This window comes from Polypterus senegalus, chromosome 1 (assembly GCF_016835505.1).
Source record: "Polypterus senegalus isolate Bchr_013 chromosome 1, ASM1683550v1, whole genome shotgun sequence".
Taxonomy (NCBI): Eukaryota; Metazoa; Chordata; class Cladistia; order Polypteriformes; family Polypteridae; genus Polypterus; species Polypterus senegalus.
Genome location: NC_053154.1, coordinates 243,480,308 through 243,507,718, shown reverse-complemented (window position 1 = coordinate 243,507,718; position 27,411 = coordinate 243,480,308). Strand labels below are relative to the sequence as shown.

At 36.1% G+C, this 27,411-nt stretch overlaps 1 protein-coding gene across 4 annotated transcripts in view; it reads left to right on the top strand.

The window, feature by feature from the left end:
* Positions 1-27,411, top strand: part of ide (insulin-degrading enzyme) — a 118,017-nt gene that overhangs the window by 67,338 nt on the left and 23,268 nt on the right. For all 4 annotated transcript variants that reach the window (XM_039770906.1, XM_039770897.1, XM_039770924.1 and 1 more), the window contains exons 16-22: positions 4,363-4,473; positions 7,119-7,239; positions 9,933-10,024; positions 14,396-14,507; positions 17,606-17,773; positions 18,320-18,592; positions 20,675-20,736. In XM_039770906.1, coding sequence (XP_039626840.1) covers positions 4,363-4,473; positions 7,119-7,239; positions 9,933-10,024; positions 14,396-14,507; positions 17,606-17,773; positions 18,320-18,592; positions 20,675-20,736 — 939 coding nt within the window. The remainder of the gene's footprint in view (positions 1-4,362; positions 4,474-7,118; positions 7,240-9,932; positions 10,025-14,395; positions 14,508-17,605; positions 17,774-18,319; positions 18,593-20,674; positions 20,737-27,411) is intronic.

The following is a 27,411-nucleotide window of genomic DNA, read 5'->3' as shown; positions in this document are numbered from 1 at the left end:
ATTACATTCAAAGATATGTGCATACAAAAAAGTTAAAAATGGTGACAAAGTCCGTATTATGCAGTACTGTTTTTCACAGTTAGTGACAGCTGCTACCTGTTCATCCTCATTGGTACTAGTTTGCTTCATTTGTACAAAACAGATGTCATTAGATGAAAATGAATTGAAATTCATTTATAAAGAACAATTTGGGCGTTTCTTGTGCTCATTTTTATTTGTGGAGCTGCTGTAACCCAAGACTGGCATAATCTAAGACTCGCCTGTGCATAAAACACTCTTAGAAAAGGTATTTGTTTTTTGAACATGTGATATGATATGAAGATAATATTGAGATTATAGAAAAAGCCTAATAGCAAAATATATATGTTATGGAAAAGATTAAGACTGGTAACTGCTTTCATCTTCAATCAGTAATTGTGTGCTAGCTTAAGGTAACTCCAGAAGAGCTGAAAATACAGCATTGACGTTTCCATTGCTGGCTGCCTTGCACCAAAATGTGCAGGCCCATCTTTCTGGAGAATGTAACATTGGATGTGTACTGTGGGAAATAGTCTGTTACTTTTATTTGGGTGCAGGTTTCATTGAGAAATGTCATGATGCATACAGTAGCTGAGAAAATAGTGAAATGGTGTGTTTAAAAAAAAAAAAAAAACAATTCTAAAATGTACCTTGAAAATGGATGGATGGATAATACTTTTTTGAAGAAGCCTTAACCAGCAGTATTTAGCCCTGCTGGCTGACTTTTTTGATGTGGGTTCAAATCTTGCAGTGATCACTGGCAGTTTAGTGTCTATATGTACTCTCGTGTTTAGATGCAGGGTTCTTTGGGTTCCTGCTTTCATCCCATGTTAAGTGATCTTTGATTTCCTATCTGTGTGATTGTCAAACCATAATTTTATCAATTAGAAAACATTGCCAATATCAGACTTCCTGCTCTTGACAAGCTTTTAACACTCCTCATAGATCCTCATTCTAATGGTTACCCTGTTGAATGCATCAAGAGATTACAACAGGCTCAGAATGCAGTTTGCAAGGTTGACACAAACAACAGCTGAGCCTATAACTCCTCACTTCTGCATTGCCTTTCATTACGATATCAAAATACTTTCAAAACTCTTTTAAACAGTTAGTCCAGTACTCCACAATTCTCATCTGTGCTGGTCCTTTACTCTATAAACAGGTTACACAAGTTAGATGTTCTGATGCTAGTTTCTTACCATTATAAAACCAAACCTAATGCTAATTTATTGAAATGCTTCAGGCTTCTCATTCCATCTGTGATGTTCAAATCCAGACTGAAGGCCTATCTTTTTAATTGTTGGCTCTTCATTTGGCTGTTAGCCATAAATGGCACTGTCACTTCAACACTTAATGAAATACTAACTTGCCCTGATAGATTTGAAAGTCCTACCTCTAATATTTCAAATTATTCCCTACTGTAACCATTACTTTGTCTGTTACTATTGTGATATGTCATAGTTACCTTTGTAGTTTTCTGTTCTTTCTGTGTGATTTTTGTATATGGCACTTCTGCGTGGTTTTTTTTTTTGGTGTGTGTTCTGTTGTTTTTGTCATATGTTTACTGATTTGGAGCTGTACAGAAATTTTATTACTGCGTGATAATGAGTGCAGTTAATGGTACTATAACAAATTTGAATGATTCTAAATTGTCTAAACTGGGTCAGGATGCATAAATGTGGGTAGGTGCATGTTTGTATTCTGTGATAAATGGGATTTATAGCCTCATTCCTGAATTATTCCTTGTGCTACTGGGATTGGCTTTAGCATCCTGCAACACTAATGTAATGACTGGCTTTGGAAAATGGGTGAATGTTTACTTGTTAAGACTGAATATGTAGATTTCTTTGGTTTTAACTGTAAATTATTTTGTAAGGACTACTTCTTATACTTTGCTTCACACACACAAATTTGTGAATGTATGTGACTAAGTAGTAATGGTAAATGTATTTGTACTTGTGTCTAAGTTATAAGAACTAAAGTTTACTGATGTTGTTCAATAGTTCCTTAAAGAAATATCCATCCAAAAAATATATTTTTATTTATGTTAATAACTTTATGTAGTTTGTAGTGTTGTCATGTTTTCATGCAAATTGGAGAAAAAAGGTTTATGATATAATAAAAGGCAATATTGACAAACAATGTGAAGTATATCCACAGAAAAAGGACAAAAAGTCATGTTGTGTTGCATAATCCACGTGTTAGTTAGTCATTCATGTGCTCAAAACGTGAAAAGCACCTGCTTTGTTTTACAAAATATTGTTAAATACTTCCTGAAAAATTGGTGCATATCATAAAAAAAGAAACTAAAGCCACATTGGAAATAATGAATGTAATATTATATCCATTCATCCATCCATTATCCAACCCGCTATATCCTAACTACTGGGTCACTGGGGTCTGCTGGAGCCAATCCCAGCCAACACAGGGCGCAAGGCAGGAAACAAATGCCGGACATGGTGCCAGCCCACCGCAGTGTAGTATTGTATTTATATAATAAACATTTTCTCCCCATTATGCATGAAACATGACATTAAAATTTTATTACTGCCCATCACTACAAACTACATAGGACAAGCAACACTCAAACATTATATTTTTGGGTGTGGAGCATTCCTTTAATGAAAAAAGAAAAACATCTTTAGCACTTTTAAAAGAAAATAGTTTTCACTTGTTCATGTGTTTAAATAAAAATAAAAGTCAATGGGAACAAGTATAGTTATTTAAGAAGCCCTCAAACCTAGCATAAAAAACACTTGCCTAAATCCTTAATACTTAATGATCCATTGTATAGCCTAATTACATACATTATATTATAGTTATATATATTGAAAAATCAGGCCTGAACAATGATTGTGGTCTCTGCATTGTTATTCTCACAAAGCAAGGCACTATGATCTAATGGCTAAACCAAAAGACATTTAACCGTGAGGTTAACAGTTCCATCCGCAGATCCCATTGTGTGTCTGTGTGTTCATTGGTTAACTTGCTGTTTGCTCTGGGTTGCAAATTATTTTGTTGTTATTAAGCACTTTGAGCCTGGTATGGATGCTTTTCAATAATTAATATTACTAAAATATGAAAATTATTCTTATCTTACCTGGGGGCAGTAGCTATGCCATGTTCATGCCTGTATATATTATATTTTAATTCCTACACCTGGTATTTTTCAGACATGCTTCTTAATTAGGAATATTTACAGTATATCAGGAAGTTTTCAGTTTAGCACTTAAAAAAAATATGTTTCTTGTAATACAAGTGGAAAAATTGCTACTTAAGTCTTTCCTGGCTTTATTTTTGACATATTTTAAGATAGCCATATTTTGATGGACTTTATTTGGTTCATAGGGTATACATAATATAAAGCTAATCAGATTTGTAGTAACCGATTTGTTATAATTTATTAGATGTAATCAGTTTATTCAGTTCTGTTTATGCAGTGTTTGGCACAATTTTTGCAGTGTAGTAGTATGAGAACAGTTTTCAATTTCACCATTTTTGCACCAAAATAGATTTATGCTCCCATCCATTTAATTAATGAGAGACATGAAAATACAGCAGGTAATTTTGTTCTTTTCTAATTTAAAGATGTTTAATACTCACCACCCTACCCAAGGAATGAACATTAAAGTAATACTTTTACTTATGCATATCTTGATAACTTTGCTGGTATAATTCAGCCCTGCATATTCTGTTTACACTTTCTATGTGCAGTAATGAGTTTCCCTTTTAATTATAGTTTATCTATTTTATTATGAGCAAAAAAAAAACTCTTCCCTTTTGGAAGTACAATATATATTTTTCAATTTGCTAATAATTTGGTAGTTTTAGATTTACTGTGTAAGTAAGCAAATGTTTTTTGTGATTAAGATGCAAGCACAAATGTGACCCAAATAAAGAAATGCAGACGGTTGCTTGTTGATTGTCATGCCTTTACTGTTTTAATGGTATACTTAATATAACATTAAATATATAGTATACTTGGTATCATTTTATTTACAGTAGTTTGAGTAAAATAAATCAGTCCTCAATATAGTAATTCTAAAAATAAGTAAATGTGTATGTTTAAATAAGCATCGTACTAGTATTATCATAATTGAGGCAGTAATTAAATTATATCATAGAAATATATTTGACTTGTGTGTTGTAAAAGATTAACAGATAATGAAAGCATATACGCTCTGAGTATCTGAAAAAGTAGGTGTCACGGCTGGTACACTTTTTGGGTATTTTGATTGGTTTTCGCTTAGCTTGATTGGCAAGAATGAACAGACCCACTAGCTTTCTTGTATTCCCGTAGTTCACACAATGTAACTTTCAAATATTTTTAATTTATTTCCACAGCTCTCTGTAAAAGGTTATAATGATAAACAGCACATTCTCCTGAAGAAGATCATTGAGAAAATGGCTACTTTTGATATTGATGAAAAGCGTTTTGACATCATTAAAGAGGCGGTAAGGTTTAATATTTTTTCTACTGGGTTGTGGTTTACCGTATGTTGTATCAGAATCTTTTATTTTTGAAGCTACAGTGCAAATGTTTTAATACTTTTATGGTTGTAATGCAAATTGACCTGATCAACTTCAATACTTTAGAAGAATCAAACATGTAAAAGGTTTCATTGTATTTATGCACAATCCTTAACTGCCCCAGCAAACTTCTTATAGTTACCCAAAAAAAGAAATTTCTGTTGTATTGCATGTTTTAATATTATTAACTTATCATATCATATGAGGAGAAGAAGGTGATGACTTGTACTATATTTCAGAAGGTTGTTTGCAGAGATCATATTTTTGTTCAAGGGACTTGCATTGCTCTAAGTGTTGTGACCTTTAGTTATCCAGTTGCAGGTTATGATCCTGAAAGGTACCAGGGTACAAAGGTGAAAGAAAAAGTCTTTAAAAAAGTACCAGATATGTCCACTTTGAAGCAGCAAAGTTTTCAGTTTAAGAAAACATGCCTTCTGTGTTTATGAGGCATCCTTATGATAACGAAAGGAAACTATAAATAATTATTTTATCACAGACTATTGCAGTTAAAATACATTTCCTGTTCACTCCTGTTATGGTTGGTGTTTAGGCAAAAATAAGAAAGTTCAGCATGAAATGTAACTTGTGCTTGAAGCTGTTTAGAGCAATTTTGTCTTTTGAGAAAATGGTTTGAAAATGTGCATATCCAGAATGTAAACATAAACTTAAAAACAAAGCTTTTACAGTTTGCATTGATATTCTTATGGTAATTAAAATCCAGTACCTTAAAGTTGTGACTTGTAGCACTTAGGTTAGTAGTTTTGAAATGGTTATTTGTCAGTGGACAACTACTAGCAGCTGAAGAGGAAAAGAAAATTGTAGTTTCAGACCTATTTAAAGTGAGTCATTTCACTGCAGCTGCAAGCGAAGTGAGCCATAAAATATTAACAATGGAAATGTTGTTTACTAGAAGAGTGAGTTCTGTATAGAGGAGTAGCTTTTATGTAGGATGTCGAGGCAGAACAATTGTTAGTGGTGCTGCTTCATGGATCTTCCATCTTGGATTTGAATCATGTGCTTGGTTGTTGTTGATGTGAAGTTTGCATTTTCTTCCCAAATTGAATTGAATGAGATGGTGCATGGATGTGCGCGTGTCAGTCATTCCCGTGATAGACTAGCTGTCATGAAGGGAGAAACAATCAGTGTCACAGTATCGATTGGATGGCATCATGGTGTATAACTTGTCTCCCAAAATATATGTTAATGTAATCTCTCAAAAGTCGTTTTGTGTGGTTATTTTTCTCCTATCCTTCCAGTCATATTGTATGTTGTAATTTTAAAAGGGTTGCTTGTTATGGCTTACTTGACAGGTGTTGATCTCACTTCAGTGCAGTGTTTGCTTGTTGCTGCGTGTACTTCTATTAGTTGGGGTATGTGAAGGTGAGACAATCTGAAAGTTAGGCTGTCTGTGATGAAAGATTCTTGTATTCGACAGTGTTCCCTTTTAGCTTTTTGTTGACAGTGAATGCAGTGCCACTTGTATTGCCATCTTTTGTTCCTCTGTAGTGTAACAGATGATATTGCTTAATGTCCCTTGCCCTTCAATCTGCTGTTTCATGGGGCAATAACATCCCATTTGATGTGGTGTAGCTTTTGTTGCATTCCTTCTGTTCTTTTAATCTTTCTTCTTGAAGTGATCATTATTCAAAATCATAAAGTAAATTTAGCTGAGCCCAGTGATTTTTTTGTGATCTCTGCCATCCAATTGACATTCCTCTTGCAATAGGAAGTGGATGGCCGGCCCCTCGAAAGTGAATTGTTTTGCAGGTTATGCTCTGTAGTCGACCACACTGCAACAGTGTTTGCTTGTAAATGTTTTGTTGATCTTAGCCTGTTTCCTCTGCTGCTGTCTGTTCATCATTTGCAGTTCTGATGTAAGACTACAGTTCTAGTGGCACAACCCACTGAATCAGTGGCATGCAGAAACGCTCTCACTGCTAATAGGTGTTAAGCCATGAGAGGGATGTATGGATGGCTTGCAAACGAAAGTGCATATTTTGCATACTGTACATATTCTAAGGTGTGGGTACATATAACATATATATATATATATATATATATATATATACACACACACACACTGTATATTCAGGTGATCTTTGTTTAAGAGGAGATTAAGGACTTTTATGAAGGTATAAAAATAAGGGAGCTCCATATTGTCTTAGTATGTTTTGTTTTGTTAAATTATTCTTAGAAGTTTGTAGCGTTTATTCCTATTTACAATTTTAATATTAATACTGTAAGTGCTATGTGACATTAAGGCACATTTTTTCATGAGCATAATTAAATAACTGAAATTAAGTTATTTTAAAGTATTAAAATGAATTCCACCTATGATTGTCTTGGCAACATTTCTTTTAGAGCAAAGTGTCTGTTTTGTAATGGTAGATGAACATAATGCACCAGAACTCTGTTTTAGGAATGAAAATGAGTCTAGAGCCTGCTTTTTTGAAGTGAAATCATTTGTTTATTTTTTTACGTGGCTATTCCTTCCTCTACCCAAATGCTGTCTTCTTTCACAATAACTTTATAAGCTCATATATTTTAAAATTTTGTTGACTTTCTTTCAGTACATGAGATCTCTAAACAATTTCCGTGCTGAGCAGCCACATCAACATGCAATGTATTATCTCCGGCTACTAATGACTGAGGTAGCTTGGACCAAAGATGAGCTGAAAGATTCCTTAGATGGTAAGTTGGAAGTTTCACCTTGTGACATTGATCAGAATTCACAGCTCAGAAGTAGTGCAGCTGTATAGAATTGTTTTACATATGTGGTAGGTTGTGAAGAAAAGCTTATAAGTTGCTGAACTGCATTACCTTGCAATTAATGGTGGCACAGCAGAATCATCTTGATTACTTTTTAAAGGTACTCTAATCCCGACTGTTATGACATTAATAAATGCATCCTTTGGCACACTGGCTTTGTGCCAGACACTTTTAAAATCACTTCTGTAACCCCCAAGTTAAAAAGTCTTGTCTTGATGCTGACAATCTTAACAATTTTCGGCCCATCTCTCACTTACCTTTTCTGTCAAAAGTTCTTGATCGTGTTGTAGCCTCCTAATTCACCAATTACTTCAAATAATTTGATGGAGCCTCTTTCATTCTGGTTTTAGGGCGCAGCACAGCAGTGAAACTGCTCTGCTTCTGGTAGCTAATGATTTGCTTATGGAAGCAGACTCTGGACAAACCAGCATATTAATTCTGTTAGACCTCAGTGCAGCATTTGACACTCAGGTCAGACATGACATTCTACTGTCCAAAATGGAGAACTTACTGGGTATCTCTGGCACTGCCCTCCAGTGGTTCAAGTCCTATCTGAGTTTGATAGCCTTGGCAACAGCAGATCCAGCTCGGCGCCAGTCACACAAGGAGTTCCTCAAGGCTCTGTCCTCTGCCCTCTTCTCTTCTGTATTTATATGCTTCCCCTTGGCCATGTTATTCGTAGCTACGGACTAGGTAATCATTTTTATGCAGATGACACTCAACTCTATTTCAATGTCAAAAGTTCACTTCATCAGAGTTTTCTCAGCTCATATCTTGCCTCAGTGAAATTAAAACCTGGATGGAGCAGAACTCCTTAAAATTAAACTGCAACAAAATGGAACTCCTGCAAATTGGCACTAATGAACTCCTCAAGTCACTCTTTATCGTAATCTCATCAGACCTTCTTCTAAGGCAAGGAATCTTGGTGTCATTTTTGATTTGGCCCTTTCTTATTCTACCCATCCATCCATCCATTTTCCAACCCGTTGAATCCAAACACAGAGTCACGGGGGTCTGCTGGAGCCAATCCCAGCCAACACAGTGTGCAAGGCAGGAATCAATCCCGGGCAGGGCGCCAACCCACCGCAGTTATTCCACCCACATAAACCATATTAAGAAACTTTCTTACTGTCACCTCCACAACATATCCTGTGTTTGCTCATTCCTTTCCTTTTCTAATACTGAGAAAATTGCTCATGCCTTTATCACATCCCGCATCGATTATTGTAACTCTTTACTGGCAGGTGGCACTTCTAATCTTCTATCATAGCTCCAGTTCATACAAAACTCTGCTGCAGGTGTCCTAACATGAGCCAGCAACAGCGATAACATCACACCTATCCTGCTTTGCCTTCCTTGGTTCCCTGTGTCTTACAGGATGGAATATAAAACTCTATTATTAAGCTACAAAGCTTTAAATGGCCTTGCACCAAACTACATCAGTTACCTTCTCCATCACAATGCTTCTGTTTGCCCACTAAGTTCCTCTGATTCTGGCAATCTTGTTGTGCTAACCTGCTCTCTGTGAGTAACAGGGCCCAGACTTGACCTTCCAAAATTAATTAGATCAGCCGACTCCATTCATTCTTTTAAAACTCATCTGTTCAGGAAGGCTTTTAACTTAACTGGACATTCTGCCTCCTTTTTCAGTTTCCCTCTCTGTCAAGATGCTCAGGATTATTTGTATGTGAGTGTTGTATCACAAATGATGTTATCTGCTAGGCTTTTCTTTCAGTATTGATTTTTGTATTTTACTCAGGTTTATTGTGTTTTATTCAATTTAATGCTCAGTATATCCTGTTTTAGTGTTCTATTCATGAAACATTTGTATCCAATGTTACGTATACCTGCTGTTTCTTTCTGAGACTCTGTGAAGTAAGTGTGGGAAATGTGCTATATAAATTAAATGTATTATTATGAACTTTTTATACGCATTGCTGATCTCAGTTAGGCCCTCTTACCAGTCTTAAGATGTTTGCAGATTGGACTCTGCTTATTTACATTGTCCTTACTGGCTATAGCTTTCTGACAGCTCCTGAAACAGAAAGTAATAAAGGAGCATGTGAACTTTTAACAACAGAGATTTTGACAAAAATAATGTAATCCTTAAACATTTTATTCTTTTTATGTATGAGAACAAATTGCCTTTAGATCTAAATCTGTATGAATAATTTAAAAATATAATAAAAAAAAAAACAGTTTAGCGAATACACAGAGAGGCCAGTTCCGGCTGCTGTTCTCTGTAGGAGAAGATATTTAAGATGACCTCTTCAAGGATGTGTGTTTCCAGTTTACTTGAAGAATCAGTTTGTATACTAAGTACTTTTATCAGAAGATTAACATTAGTGTGGGAAAGTCAGACACTACATGGATTCAAATGTACAAATCGTATGAGAAAGAACAGTCTGATTAGTCCGTACCTTGCATAGAAGAGAAGAAATATTTTGTGTATTGTTAAGAAGTTTTTGTCTCTTTGTTTATATCATAATATGTGGACATACATATACATTGAACAAAAGTATGCATGTACAGTATATTTAAGTATTATACGACTTGACATATTCATTTCTAATTTAATTTGCATGTTATATCCTCTTTTCAAATGTTATTTGCAGATGTCACTCTTCCACGTCTCAAGGCTTTTATACCTCAGTTGTTGTCACGGTTACACATTGAAGCCTTGCTCCATGGCAATATAACAAAACAGGTGGGTGTAATTCTTCTGTAATATACACCAAAAAGTGAAAAGGATGTTAATCAATTTTTCCTTTTCAATTCTATGTATACATAGTATTTTTGTTTTTACTCAAGGATACAAAGTGAGCCAAAACCTTTGACTTACATGAGTCACTTCATCTACAAACCACTTTTGTAAAAGGACAAGTGTCTGTGTGTCTGTCCAGTTGCTGTGTTTTTTTTCTCATTTCAACAGATGGGGCATCACAAACATTTGTAGTAATTAAATGCATTGCATTGGTCATTCTAACGGCTAGCAAATCACAAATATTAACATGGCTTTTGCAAATCCAATACCAAAAGGTATATAACAGAGCTGCTGCATCACAAACATTTGCAGAAATGCATTTTATTACTACCAATTTTAGTGATGAAATGCAGTGCATTTTATTACTACATGCATTACAAAACACATTCCACTAGATGGCACACTGCAAATGTTAAAGCTGATGTCTGTGTTTAACTTGGGTTTCCACCTGTCTTAGACGGATAGCACAGCTAGCAAGTGATATATTGGTCAGGTGTTTTTTATGTAACAGCTTAATTTAATTATTTTTAGTTTTGTTTCATTTAAAATAAAGAAATATTTATTCGTGTGCAAGTGTGTGTATTGCAACTACCATTCACAACACAGTGTTTACATTTTTTGGGGTTGTTTAAAATAGACCCTATTTTATATCTATTTTACTAGGCAACTATAGTGCCATGAGATTAATTATAGCTATTATATCACGGTTCATTGTTTAATTTATAAACAGTTGCTTAAATTGGGCAACTACTGTAAAACTTTGCCTTCTTTGTGCCCCATAAACTACCCTGGTATATGATACTTTGTGACAGTGTGTCTAATTGCTTTTGAGGGGATTTTTTGTTCTTTTTCATTTAGTATTTCATTGGAACAGAATTGTAGTCATTTGTAGTAATATATATATATAACAGTATATGGATTAACCAGTGTGAGAAATAAAACATTATTTAGACACTGTTCAAATAAATAAACTTCTTTTCAACTCAAAATTGCATTTAGACTGTTTCCAGTTCAGAACTACTGACAGAAAACACACCAACAATGTCTAATATGTGTGAGAATGTATATAATGATGCTAGCAACAACATTTATTTATATGCTGCATCTTCATGCAAATACTGTAGTGTAACTCAAAATGTGTTTTAAGATGTTAAACTAAAGAGCTACAATTACAAAGAAATAATATATATAAAAATAAACACTGCAAAACTTGTACTATAGTTTGGAATTCCTGTTACCTATACACAGCTATTAAAGTCTGTTAGTTATAAAGGTAAAAGTTAGGGGAGTCTGATGCAGTAGTCAGATACCCAGTGGCAGAGAAAAAAGAAAAACTCCCTCCCAGGGGATGACAGAGGGCATAAGAGGGCAAAGCCAAAAGACTGGTCAGCACTCCTTGGGCATTACATAATACATAAATGTAATAAAGTCATTCATTATGTTATAATGTTCAAAACTAGAAGATTGATGCAGTGGGTCTAGTCAATAGTCGCATCACTCACATCCCTCCTAACATCAAATGCGACTGAGGAATACTTTGATTGTATGGCACTGGTTAGTGACAAGTGTAGCTGTTTGAAGTAAGGTGTATTGCATTTACCTCTTATGATATATTTCAACCAGTGCAAAAAAAAAAGGAACTGCAAAAATGCAAAGCTAAAGTCGCATCTTTTTACAATTTGTTTTTAAATGTTCCATAGTATTTCTATCAGTAAAGCATTTCACATTTTTGGGGCAAAAGATCAAAAGGCTGACACAGCTGTTCTTTTATGCTCAACCCTCGGAATAATAAGCAAGCCTGTGTTAAGACGATCTAAGATTATGATGAGCAATGAAAAAGGAGCAAAGCTCAAACTGAGAAGGTGCAGAATTGTCCAGAGCCTTCTATACAATTAAAATTATTTTAATATTAAGTCTGAAGTATACAGACAATCAGTACTTTACTCAAGAGTTTATTTTTTTTATGCTACAGATTTTGAACTAGATGCCGTTGATTTATGTCTGTTAAGAGTGTATTACAGTAGTCAGATTGACTAAAAACAAAAGTTTGTATGCATATTAATTTTTCAGCATCTTTAAATGTTATAGGAAATCCAGTGATCTGTAAGACTAGACAGTCAAATGTATTCCTGTGAACCTCACAATTTTGTTGTTGTCAATAATTATATGTTAAGTTTAAAGAAATGTATACTTACCTGTTGTGTAATATTAGTAAGACACTGGATCAGAATGCTCATAGTGCCTCAGGATCATCTGTGTAAAAGCATGTAAAAGCTTTGAGATGTGTGTGTAGCTTTAGTGCTTCTAAAGATAAAGGCCCAAAGGATGCATTCAGTTTGAGAATAACAACAGGCCTAGAATTAATCCTGGTATACAGTCGCAGTTAATGTGAATGCAGTAATCTATGATATCATATATACGACACCTAACTCTGGAGAGTACAAGGCCTGATAACTACACATATATGTTTTTTGCATCAGGATTCAGCCATAAGTCATTACCTACTTTAACCAAAGCAGATTCTATAGTATGAACTGATCTAAAGCTTAAGTTATCCTTATCCAGAAAATATTTTTTAGATAATTATTTAATTTTCCAAAAAATGTTTTTCCAGAATTTTACTAAAAAAAAAAAAAACACGTCAGGTTAGAAATAAGTACTATGGTCAAGTGCACAACCCATGGTGTGTTACTGAGCTGAATTGTTAATTCAGTTAACATAATTTATAATAACAACATTAATAATAATTAATAACTAATAATTAATAACATCCCTGATGATGGCTACTTTTCTCTGAGACACTTGTTATTCTTTAACATAAAATATCTTGCTTTTGTTGTGATAACATTAACTTGCTTTAATAATAATACTGTGAAACCTGTTTAATTAAATTCAGGGTTGTGGGGGCTGGAGCCTCTCCTGGCAGCACTGTGCACAAGACAAGAATCCATGCTGGATAGGGAATCAATCCATCATAACCATTCACACTTACACAGGGCCTGTTTGCTGTTGCTGAACAGTGAATCTTTGGGGATGTGGATGGAAATATTGGAATACCTCGTAGAGACACACGTAGACACAAAGAGACCTATGCTGACTCAGAATTCAAACCCATGATGGCAGATCATGAAGCAGGAGCATTGCATGAAATAACATTTTGTAGATACTATAGAAATGAGTACTATTTTTCACATTGTAAACAGTAAATGAACATCATTTAAAGTTTCATTGGCCGAGATATGAAGCATTGTTGTTAGCATACAGTACTAGAGCTTCATGTATCTATTACATTTGCAGTCTTCAAAATACCATTTCCCAAGTACAGTATATTTTAAATATCACAATAAATGCAACACATTAGAGTGGTTGGTAAGGCTGTACAGAATTATGTGTTAGCTGATAATGATAATATTTAGTAAAGTTTAAAATAATGTTTTTTAAATATTAAAATTAGCATAAGTTTATAAATCACAGAGGAGTAAATTTATTGGGAGGAGGTGGTATCCAGGCCTTTAATGACCTCTTGGGCACAGCCATCAGCAGTGTGTCTGTTTGCGGAGAGAGTGTCGACATTGTCGAGAAGTTTACTTACCTTGGCTGTGACATTCACGTCTCTGGTGACTCTTCCTATGAAGTCAGTAGATGGATTGGGAGAGCATGGGGGGGTCATGAGGTTGCTGGAAAGGGGTGTGTGGCGCTCCCAATATCTATGCGAAAGGGTGAAGGTCCAAATCTTAGAGTCCTGGTGCTTCCTGTCTTTCTATATGCTTGTGAGACATGGACGCTATCCAGTGACCTGAGACGAAGACTGGACTCCTTTATTACTGTGTCTCTTCAGAGAATCCTTGTGTACCGCTAATTTGACTTTGTGTTGAATGAGCGGCTGCTCATGGAGTCCTGAATGAGGCACATTACCTGCATTGTGAAGGAGCATCGGTTATAACAGTACGGCCATGTGGCTCATTGCACCGAGGGTGATCCAGCTCGTAAGATCCTCATTGTCTCATTGTTGGGGACCCGAGTGGCTGGACCAGGTCAAGGGGTCGCCCATGTAACACCTGGCTGCAGCAGATAGAGGGTCATTTCCGGAGGGTGGGACTGGACCGCTTGTCTGCCTGGGGGGTTGCAAACCGGGATCCCGAGTTGTTTTGCCATGTAGTGGGTGCGGCAACGCACTGTACCAGTGCATGCTCCCCAACTTGACTTGACTTGTGGTATCAGAAAATATCTTGCTTATGTTGTGTTTTTTTATGTTTTTTCAGGTGTGAGTATTTATTTATTGATTGCTTTATTAATTTTTATTTCACCTCTCAGGCTGCACTTGGCATGATTCAGATGGTTGAAGATACCCTCATTGAACATGCTCACACTAAACCTCTTCTTCCAAGTCAACTGATCAGATATAGAGAAGTCCAGGTTCCAGACAGTGAGCACTTTTTCTTTGTTTTTGTACTACTTTGTCCCTGATTGATTGTCTTTACTCACATCTACAGCCTTTATTTACCATCGACTGATGCAAGTGCCATCCAAAGCAATAATAACCTTTTACGTGTTATGTTGAGGCACGCCAGAGTAGGCTAATAAAATCACATATGTCAGTGCATTTTTTGTAGTGGAATGGAAAGTGTAGACTAAGCAGCATCTTCCTGACTTTATTGTACAAGCTGCTTTTAATATTTACAAGTTACGCTCACTGAGTGCAGGGATCTCGTGGTAATGAGCCAAATTGGCTGTCCCTGCAATAAACAGTATGTGTGCACTATAGTGTTGGTAAGCACTTACAAGTGTGTGTGTGAATTTGTTCCACATTTAAATTGAACTGCCTGATATTCTGACTTCTCCTTGCCAGCATTTTCCTCTGTCATGGAGCTTTTCTGTGTCACATTCAAGTCCATTCCCCTGCATTTCATTTTGCCTTTTTTGCATTTGTAAAACTAAAGTCTTTGATAATGTATGTACACCTTTGCACGTTTACCTTAATCCTAGTAAAACAATTTACATTTTACTTTCACTGTCATCAAATTTAATACGCATTCCTATACAATGGCTTTTTTTTTTATCATATTTTTGTTAAGATGAAAAACTGGAGAAAATCCAAAACCTGGTCAACCCAATTTAAGCAAATAATAAAACCTATGAAAGCACAGTAATTAAATTTTATTTTTGACTTTAAACAAGCAGCATATTATTGTGAACAATGAGCTACATTTTTTCAGATTAGTGTTGTCTGGCTTAATCAAAACTCTTTTAGTGCTGATATGCTTCTCTATGCTAACCTCCAAACTACCTCATGACTCTAGTCAGTGGCAAGAACTAGGCCAGTGTCACATTTTGAGTTACGGTTAAACTGTTACAAAGTACGGTTTGTAGCATATTGCATTTTCTGATAAGCTGTGTAGATTTTAATGAACAAATGTTAATTAAAGAATGAAGCAGGACACAGTAGATGTAGAGTCAGTCTACCAACTGTATTCACCAAAGAGGGCTAAGCTGCCACCTTTTTTAGTTCAGGTACAGTCACTCAGATAAGGAGCAAACAGCTGTTGTGTCTAAGGTACTGTTTGCCTGAAAGATGATTCAACAAAGAGTGACATTGTTGATTAGGCGGAAAGTTTCAGAGTATGAGGAATAGGATGATCTTTTCCTGCTGCAGGACAAAACCTGGCAAAGCAACTCATGTTAGCGGTTTCAATTGTATACCAAATTAAAGATTGAGACAGGGGAGAACATGCAAACTCCATGCAGGGAGCACCTGGGACGTGAACCCCAGTCTCCAGCACTACCACTGCACCACTGTACTGCTCAGGTTACACCACCTTAAAAAAGGTTTGTCTTTTTTACATTTCTTAACAAAGTGATGTTTGATGTTCTTTTCAACTATGATGACAGATAATCTCATTCTTTAGAGATAATGTTAAAAGAAATCACATTTAGCACGTTTTTGTGATATGTAAATCAATACAAAATGTGATTACCTCAAAAAGAACTAACATTAAGTGTTCCATTTGACTTTCTTAAGGCAATGACAGCTGCTTCTGACTGATGTAGTGAATGCTTCCTGTCTCTCTTGACTGTTCTTCAAACTCACAGTCTCCATGTCATCTAGTTAATCTTTTTCAGAAAGCAATTTGATAACATGAGAGATTGGGCATCAAACTGAAAGAAGTGGAAGTTCAGGGTTTTGTTTATAGATGGATGCAAAACTGGCTCGGAAACAGGAAGCAGAGGGTCATGGTGCAGAAGGACTTGGACAGCGTACAGGCTTGGGCAGATTTGTGACAGATGAAACTTAATGTGAATAAATGTAAAGTATTACATACAGGAAGTAAAAATGCTATATTTGAATACACAATGGGCAGTCGTAAAATCGAGAGTACACCTTATGAGAAGGATTTAGGAGTCAACTTCCAGACAGGTTCAGACAGTATTATAAAGCAAACAGAATGTTAGGTTATATAGCATGGTGTGTAAAGTCCAAGTCCAAGGAGGTAATGCTCGAAGCTTTATAACACACTGGTGAGGCCGCATCTTGAGTACTGTGTCCAGTTTTGGTCTCCAAGGTACAAAAGGACAAAGCAGCGCTAGAAAAAGACCAGAGAAGAGCAACCAGGCTGATTCCAGGGTTACAGAGGATGAAATATGAAAGCAAATTAAAAGAGCTGAGCCTTTTCAGTTTAAACAAAAGAAGATTAAGAGGAGACATGATTGAGGTGTTTAAAATTATGAAGGGAATTAGTACAGTGGATCGAGACTTACTCTAAAATGAGTACATCAAGAACACGGGGACACAGCAGGAAACTTTTTTGAGGATAAATTTTGCACAAACATATGGAGGTTTTTCTTCATGTAGAGAACAATAAGGTACATGGAATAAGCTACCAAGTAATGTGGTAGACAGTAGGACTTTAGGGACTTTCAAAACTAAACTTGATGTTTTTTTAAGAAGAATTAATTAGATAGGATTTGGGATTTTTGTGGACTAATTGGCCTGTTCTCGTCAAGATTGTTCTAATTTTCTAATCTCTATCACTGGTGTTTCTGTAAAATTACCTTACCATCAGCCCAGGCAAAGGCAAATCCTTCAAATTTCATGTACTCTTAAAGTTAAGCTGTTAAAGGTCTAATGGGTCATTATGGATCACTGGTTAAAATTTGGAACTTTGAATTGCAAGTCCAGCAACACATGATTTGAATGTTAATATTACTCACTTTTATTTTGGAATAATAACAAAATTTGACTTTCTGATATTTTTTTAGATTTGCTGTTAATTAGCATAACTGAGCAGATTTTACATTGTTGAGTGCTTTCAGTATGCATATATAATAATATAACTTTTTTCTACTTTGCTCAATATTTGATTTAACTATAAGAGTACACTTGCCTCCTCAGTTCATAGTCAGCTGACTGCATGTATACTTACTTTGTTTGTTCCCTAGTACCAAAAAGTGTAGGTATACAACTTGTGTTAAAAATAGCAGTATATTCTAACTGAAGATTTTAATAAGTGATGCTATGCATTTCAGGGGGATGGTATGTTTATCAACAGAGGAATGAGGTGCACAATAACTGTGGGATTGAGATTTACTACCAGACAAACATGCAGAACACACAGGAAAACATGCTGCTGGAACTTTTTTGCCAGATCATCTCTGAACCATGCTTTAACACTTTACGCACCAAGGAGCAACTAGGTAAGAAACCAAGGACAAAGATGATAAGTTATGTAAATTGTGCACTTTCTTAGAGAAAACTAATGTTTCACATTTACTAAATGTATGTAATATTTAAAAAAACAATATTTTAAAATAAAGAAAGAGTAAATTGTTCAAGTACCTTAAAATAATCCTGTTGTAAGTAGAGGCAAATTCACACTTGACTGTGATTGCAACTACAGCTGGCCAGGCTTCCTCCTGTGGGATGCCAATATTTGCTAGTCTTTTCCATCACACCAGGATAACTGGAAATATCAAAAATCAACATGTGTAACAAAAAATCAATGAATATTTATAGGAAATAAATACTGTGGTTTCTTATGTGTCCCAAAATGTTAAAATAATCAAAACACACTCTAAATAATCTTGCCACTGCTTACCCAATTATATGGTGGTTTGATTGTGTGTGTAAAATTGCAGAGCCTAAAAGAAATATGGTATTAGAAACCTGCAAAAAAAATGCAGTTTTATGACCACTTAGTGAAAAGTTTTATAATTGTGCTTTTTTTTTGTTTGTTTTTTAAGGTTACATTGTTTTCAGTGGACCCAGGAGAGCAAATGGTGTCCAGGGATTGAGATTTATTATCCAGTCTGAAAAAGCTCCACATTACTTGGAGAGCAGAGTTGAAGCCTTCTTAAGAACAATGGACAAAACAGTTGAGGAAATGTCAGAAGAGGCTTTCCAAAAGCACATTCAAGCTTTGGCAATCCAAAGGCTAGATAAGCCTAAGAAGCTGTCAGCAGAGTGTGCTAAATATTGGGGGGAGATCATCTCACAACAGTACAATTTTGACAGAGGTAAAGAGTCTTTTTAACAAATATTTCCAATATTTAATGACTGGCCAGTCCAAAAGGTTATTTCCCAGGTCCAAATTATATATAAATGTCTAGAGCAGGGGTGTTCATATCTGGTCCTGGTGGCTTTTTGGGTTTGTTCAAACCCAATTGCTTAAATAAAAGATGCCAATCCTCAATAGAGACATAACTTGTTTAATTTATAGTCAGTTTGTGTTTTCATTCTGCTACTTCAGGTCATTCTTATATTGTAGATTTTCCCTTTTCGAGGATATCCTCTAAATGACTTGTGACCCACAGCAAATGAATAATTCAAAGTCCTTTACTTTGTTCTCTTACATTTCTGTCGAAGTACATTTTATTAAAACAAAGACTCCATGATGAACATTGTATTTAAATGGGACCAAGTTACTTGGTAAATTTTTAGGGCTTTTGTCATTGGCATCTCATTGTTAAATGGCAACATGTTTAGCAATTAATGACAGTGGATGCAACTGTTTATAAATGAGGAAATTAAGTGTAGGGAATCTTAATAATGGACTTACTTTTAAACAAAGCATAAAAATATTGCTTAACCAATAATTGTTTCAGGAGTGATAATAATGGGCTTCTGTTGACACAAAACCCTGCAGCTATCCAGAACCGAACTTGTGTGCCGCTGGTCTAGTGCCAAAATGAACCTGTCATTCACTTTATCTGCTCTGCATTTCATAAGAAAGATGACATGTTCAATGTGTTCTCTTTGTAGATAACAATATGTATTAAATGTGTTATCTGTTGAAGTTTTGTGTCGGACAAAAATTTCTGCACAGGCAGTCCTTAGTCATTGGATTATTGACTGTACAGATTTTGTTTAAGATAAACATTTTTGTTAAATCTATATTTAATATAGATTGAAATATCTTAATAAAGGTAAGATTTCATGCTGCATGTTACCCAAAAATTTATTTTGATGATTAATCGTTGACTATTCAGAGATAGAAATAAAAAAGCCACACCAAAAGGTGTAATTCTTGTCATTTTTAATGTATTATGCATTTTTATCGGGTAAGTTCAAATTTAATGCTTTAAAACTGATAATCAAGTTCAGCTGTTTAATTTCTCCACCCAATATCTACCCAATGTACCCTTCACCATGTCTTTAACAAATGCCTGATCCTTCTGAATGGGGCCAATTAAAACATTTTGTCTTTAAGAATATATAAGTAGGAAGAAGGGTTTACCATAAGCGATTATGCCCTGTGTTATACAGTGCATCCCGAAAGTATTCACAGCGCATCACTTTTTCCACATTTTGTTATGTTACAGTCTTATTCCAAAATGGATTAAATTCATTTTTTTTCCTCGGAATTCTACACACAACACCCCATAATGACAACGTGAAAAAAGCTTACTTGAGGTTTTTGCAAATTTATTAAAAATAAAAAAAATTGTGAAAGCACATGTACATAAGTATTCACGGCCTTTGCCATGCAGCTCAGGTGCATCCTGTTTCCCCTGATCATCCTTGAGATGTTCCTGCAGCTTAATTGGAGTCCACCTGTGGTCATGATTTGGAAAGGCACACACCTGTCTATATAAGGTCCCACAGTTGACAGTTCATGTCACAGCACAAACCGAGCATGAAGTCAAAGGAACTGTCTGTAGACCTCCGGGGAATTGCTACAGCGAAACAATGAAATCACAAGCGCACAAACGCGTAGATCCTCACGCTACGGGAGAACAAGGAACACTGAGTGAGGTGACGGGCTAGCAGCGTCAGCTTGGGTGAATCCCCGAGTCGAGGCGGATCGGGAAACGCGTCATGCGTACCCACAGCCTGGCTCGTGGCTCTTTACGCGAGCCAATGCTCGCATTTAGATCCGAATTTTTTGCTCATAGTTTCCTCTTATCTTGAATTTCTCGTATACAGAGGTGATCGTATCACAAGGTTCCACTATAATTATTTGCTACTAATAACATTGATTATCGTGATATTTTCAGTTTTTCTAGTAAAATGTAAAGGTCATTGGGGTTTTTATTCCTTTAAAGATAAATGTTATACTGATAGATCTCGTTCAAACCAACTACTGTTTGTTTCCCCAGATAATATTGAAGTTGCATTTCTGAAAACACTGACCAAAGAAGACATAATGCAGTTTTACAGGGTAAGCAGTATAAAGTAACAGAAGAGTTTTTGAGGTTTTGTGTAGTATTTTGTTTATTCATTTATCAGAGCTTTTGAGAATTCCACATTGTCATTAGAGAACATAAAGATACTTTATTTGTTTATTTTACTACCTAGGGTAAACTCACACAATGTTTTAAACCATTGATGGTTAATTGATGTGTTCTTGTACTTCATTTAAAGCATTTTAACCTCTGCAGTTACCAAAAACACACAAAGACATTGATGTCTGAAAGTTGTCCAAAAGTGTGTGTAAAAATTTGTGTGAAGAAATACATCTTTTAATGAGCTTCCATATGTGCTTCCTTTTTCTTGTTATTTTAAATAACATCAGGAATCTATCCTATTTACACCCTTTCATAATTGTAGCTGTTTTCTTAAACTAAAAACAAAAATCTTAAATGTTTATTTATAGCTCATACCTTACAGTCCTGGACTTTCTCTACTACTGCTGTATTAGTTTTGTTATTCAGAGGAAACCATGCAGAATGATCCAGATGAGCAGAACCTCCCAGTATGTGCACTTAACATGGCATCGCAAACTGTTGTGTCGTAGGCAGTTCACCACAACTTTTTGGTGAAGTGTACTTTTAAGTTTCTGACTTCCATCCATCAATCCTTTTTCTTAACCCACTTGTCCAGGGTTGGGTCTCATGGCCAGTGGAGCCCATCCCAGCAATAAGTGGGCACAAGGCAGGGTCAACACCTGGAAAGGGTGCCCATGGTGAACACATACCCTCAGACATTGGCCAGTTTAGCAACACCAATCCACTTGGCCTGTATGTTTTTAGATTGTGAGAGGAAACCCAGGCAGACACATGGAGAACATGAAAACCCCATACATGGAGTAATTATATTATAGTCTTACTAGTCCTTAAGTGATCTTCCACATACCTCATTATGCCTGAATTATCTTCAGGTCCGTCTGCAATGACTCCAGCCTATCTGGCAGTCCACTTAGTTTGGAATCATTTGCTGGTTTAACAAGCTTGCTAGCTTTAATGTATGACTTAAAAAGAGTTTCAGTCTCCGTTTGATCAGTAAGGGAGATCCACTTTTAATATTACATACTTCAAGATAATTTCCTGCTCAAAAAAAACAGGTTTTCTTTGCTTTACGCCAATCTATCCATTGAGGTTTTTTTACTTGATTTTGATTGATCATTAGCTTCTCTAGTTAAAAGCTTTTAAAACCAAGATAAACACTGAATATAAAACTGTTAAGAGCTTATATATGATCAATATTTCCTTGTAAACGCTTAGGTATAAATTATCCGTCATCAGACATATGTTTTATTTATTTCTTTTATTCTGACAGTACTTCTTTTCTCTGAACTCTTCAAATAGTGTTTCGTATTTAATTCACACTGCAGTATTTCTGACTAAATAAAAATGAAACGTATGACATTTTTCATTTTTTTTCCTGGATATTTTATTCTGTCATGCTGTTCAGAATACACTTCATCTCCTACTTGACCATCATTCTCTTATTACTATAATAGTTAAAATAACTTTTGTAAGTTAGTGTTTGCAAGGTTTCAACAATATGTTGTCTTTTCTTTATCTGACATATTTTTTAGCAGTTGCTCTCATATAGTCAGCTTTTATTTTTTCAGATTTGTACGTATTATACGACTCCTTTAATTTCTTACTGTATCTTTAGGAATTACTTTAAATTTCCAAATTACTTCTGAATTTAAGGGGGTATTTGGTATGAAGTAAACTTTTAAATGTATCCCCCTGCTTCCTACCTGGTGTCCATTCCATAGATTTGGCAGGCAGTGTGACATTATACATCAGATTCAGAAGCTGTAAACTCAATGATTACAATAGCCACCTAGAAATCTGAACTTGCCTCAGTGAAGCCAGATAGCATTGTATTGCTGGTCTTATTTTTCTTTGTTTGAGTATAACTTTCCCCTGTTTAGGACTGTAAATTAATAGAAACTAAAGCAATTGTTATAGGACTACTAACCTTTCTCTACTGCCTTACCCACGAAATGTTATCCACTCTCCTAATCTGCTAGACGTTACCTTTCCATTTGCAATTCTTTTTTGACATTTTCACAGCATCAGACAACTATATGATGTGAAATGATTATGAAATTTTTAACCCTTTCTCAATTGCAACTTAAAATGTAAGCTTTTGTTACACTCCAGTATGCTTCTCCTGTGGAAGAAGCTTTTATTGGTTCAAATTCCTGGCTTTCTGTAGTACGTGTAAGGCCGGAGTTATACTTCACGTGACGCATGCTGCAGCGGACGCTCCTGCTACGCAAGCGTTGTAGTGTTCATAATTGCGTGCATACTTTACGTAAATCTGGAGGAATCCACCAGGAGGCAGTGCGAGATATTATCACGGTGAGAACATGTTCGGCTTCTCTGTGTTGTGAATTGCCAGAACACCTATTAAATTCTGATGACACCTTACAGCAATATCTCTGAAAAGGATGTTTATTGATTAAATCCATTAATTCAGGGATGTGTCCATTCCAGCAAGCATTGGGCACAAGTGAGAAAGAGTCCCTTGACGAGGCCTCAGCTCATCGCAAGGTGAATACAGGCACACACATACACTAGTGTCATTTTAGCAGCACCAAATCCCCAAATCTGCCTATCTTTGGAAGGAAACCGGAGCACAGTGTGGAATACAAGCAGGAAATACCAGCAACATAACTCCCTGCGAGACAGCAGTGCAATCGCTCCACCACCGTGACACCCCCAAGTGTGTAATTAACAGTATTCATTATTTAAACGAAATTATATGTAAAATGTAACATACACACTTTAATGCATTTCATCATGAAAGTGATATCAAGTATAAATCTAAAGATGCTAAATGTGCAGAGAGTTGGAATATCATACATTTAATTTGTTCTGTGTGGTGATCTATTGCTGCTTTCCGCTGCTGTCTGGTCCAAGAAGCTTGTAGCGATTAAAAACTGGGATGACGTTTACGACGGTCTGCTTTAATGATAAAGTAAACTATGAGGTTAAAGTGGACAGTTCAAGATTAAAGCTATGAGATTTATTCACAAAATACACGTTTTCACCGTGTCCTTTATTTTTTTCTCGGTGGTTCAAATACTGTATAACGCTATACATTATGTTGCTGTTGTTAAGTTACAAAAATAAAAAAGACGACACAAAAGATGGTATTCGTGGTGCTTTTATATTCAAGCGTCGCATATTTCCGATCGTAATGACACGATACATTTTAAAAGTACCATACCATCTTTTGTGCCGTCTGTTTTTTTTTTTTCAACTTCACATCGGCAACATAATGTATAGCGCTGTATTTGAGCCACTGAGAAAAAAATAAAAGACACAGTGAAAACGTGTATTTTGTGATTAAAGTGGAAATTTCGGCTTTAATCTCAAATGTCCACTTTAACCTCGTAGTTTACTTTATTATTAAAGCAGACCATCGTAAACGTCATCCCAGTTTTTAATCGCTACGAGCTTCTTGGACCTGACAGCAGGTAAAGTAAAAAAAAAAAAAATAAAAAATAGACGGCACAAAAGATGGTATGTGAGACTTTTAAAATGTATCGTGTCATTACGATCGGGAATATGCAACGCTTGAATATATAAGCACCACGAATGCATCTGTATGTCGGCATTTTGTTTCACCACTTTGAACCATTCATCAAACAGCAAAGCGTGCACATCGATCCCCGAAGGATCTCCATAGAGGCTTGCTGTCATATGTAGATAGTAAACAGACACTCTGACGTCACATTCCGACTTTTAGCACACTGCGCCCCCTGACTTTTTGCTGGTACTGCAACTCGCGCACACGTCGTGTTAATTTCTGAGGACCTGCTCAGAGGACGCGTGAAATGAACGCTGGGAACGCGTGGCAGCCATGATGCGGGCGCGTACGCGTTCTGAGCGTGAACTATAAATCGGCTCTAAGAGTTTTCTCCTGCCTCTTAGCAATGTCAAATAACTGATACTCGTGGAAAATTAACTTTGTTTTCCATCTCTCTCACTTGTGATTAAATGTTTCCGTTTCACCTGAGCTTCTCATTCACTGTATTTGTGCACACTTTCTCCCTCTTAACTTTCTTCAATATTCCAAATGACTGAGCCTAAAAGTAACTTTTGCATTTTTTACGACATTTCAGATTGGTTTTAAAATATAAGCATTCTTAGTAGTATGTATTTGAAGGGACGTAAATAAACCACCTGCTGGCTGATAAACCGCTGCAGGCGCCACTCCCTCTTCAGTCCTCTTTCAAGTCAGTGCCCTTAGTACAGTTGCTAACAAACATGTGCACCTACTATGTTTGCTTTGATTTTGATCCTGTGCTAATTAATAAAAAAACGCATGAACCCTTGGTAAGAAAAGAGAAAAATTACTTGGTGTTTTGCGTGCCCTTGCTTAACAATCAGAATCCATATTTTAACAAAATAAACCGGTGGATTTTCAATGAAAACTTTTTAATAGGTACAAAGCATCTGGAACATGCAGGCCTAAATGTACAGTGATGTTAGCAGTTATCTCCTGATACTTCTGCCATGCTTGTGTGTGTTGTGTTGGTTAGTGGCTGTGTGATGATTTGATGGGACAGGAGTCAGCTACTCATAACCTTATACAGTGGAACCTCAGTTCATGAACGTCTCGGAACACGTACAAATGGGGTTACGACCAAAAAGTTTTGCATCTGTTCACGACCACACACTCAGTATACGAACAAGCCAGTTTCCTTTTCGGTTTGTACGAACAGATGATTTCCGCACGTGTTCAGTCTCTCCCTGTGTAGTCTCTGTGCAGCGAGAGAGAGTGAGACACACACACAAACGAGAGAGAGACACACACACACGCAATAAGGCCGAGAAGGCAGTTAAAGAATGCACCAGGCTTGTTTTTACAGAGACAGATCCGAGTATTGTTTTAACCTCGTTGTATTAAATGAAGACTTTTGGATTTTAACCTCCACTTCAGTTCATAGTGTGCATTTTTGCAGTTTACTTTTCTTGGTGGTTTATTAAAGATTTTTCAAATGTTCGTTTTTTTTCCCTGTGCTTAAAACTCATTAAAAAAAAAGTGTTTTTAGTGAGCGGTTCGTAGCGCTATAGCATGAACTCTTGCAGTGTTAGTTTTCTCTGTTGTTCAAGGTTTTCTAGTGTTATTCAATGTTGTTTACATTTAGTTTACTATTACAGCTATTATAATTATTATTATAATTAACTATATTTGTGCTTAGAAATCTTTAAAAGAAATATTTACATACAGCTTGTACGGTCTGGAACGGATTAATTCTATTTACATATAATTCTATGGGGGAAATTACTTCGGGTTACGACAAAGTATGGTCGTGAACCGAGGTTCCACTGTATTGATTTAAGCTGATTAACAAAATGAATGGAAGGAGTTTGTTGCTTAGGACCTGTCCACATTAGTACAATTTTGTTTAAGAATGCAGACATGTGTCCCTGTTTTCACCTTTCATCCACACTGCCTCATCATTTTAAACCAACAAAACCAAATACTTTTGAAAACTCTCTCCAGAGCAGGAAAACTTTGAAAACGCCAGCATTTCAGTATGGATAATTGAAAACAAGGTTTTCTGAAAATGCAGGCTCCATCACATTCTGGTTGGTTCATTTCTTACTATGTGACTCTTCACTGATCTTACTCATTCTAACTTCTCATTCCCCGGTTGGTTACAATTTATGGAAGAAAACTATATTCCAGCATTGTGGGTATAGAGGAGTTGCTTTTCGTAGTGCTGGTTATGTTAATTAACTTGCAGGCATTTAATTTGCATTTGTAGAAAATCCTGGACAAGTGCCTCGTCACACTGCACGACAGAGTCACCAGTCGTGTATGTGCTCAGACTGCAAAAGCACGTTCGGTCCCAATGACATACCAAGAAGGTGCTCAGATTATACATGTACGGTGCGCACACACACTGTGGTCGATGCACAGTGAATTTCAGAGATTTGCTTGTGAGAGCACGCACACTGTAAGAGAGCTGACTGAAAGTCTTCCAGTCGTGCACAAGCCCAATCATAAGACACAGTTAGGCATTGCAACTACTCTCATACTGCATGTGAAATGACAGCTGAGGAAGCTGAAATACGGGTCGGAGACTGCATATAATCTTAAAATTGTGCAAACGTCGCACAGTGTATTAAGTCATCTACGTTGCATGCATGCCCAGAGCAGGCGGAAGATTCTGTCAGATCCGTTTTTGATTGTTTTAGTATGGATGAGAATACTTTTGGAAACACTGTGAAATTGCTATTGTGGGTGAAGATCATTTTTGTTTAAAAACGTAGTATTGTGGATGCAGCCTTAGGTTACTATTGTGCAATGTGTTGTTAATATTATCTATCTCTACATTCTCCAGCTTGAAAGCGTGGGAGCTACGCTTAAGTTGCAAAATTTTGGATTATTCTACAAATATTGTCTCTTTTTCTCTCTCTGTCATCGTCTATCTTCATTTGCAATATAATACAAATTATAATTAATCTAAGAGGCAAGAGTAGAGAGTGTGAAACATGCAGGCTGCTGTCTTTCACTCAGTGCTGAGAGGAGGATCTCAGCTTTAATGTGCAGGATTAATTAAAAATTGACATTTTAAAGAATTTTTGATTCATATGTTTATCCATGGCTGGCTTGCATTTGCTGCCCTGTTTGTAAA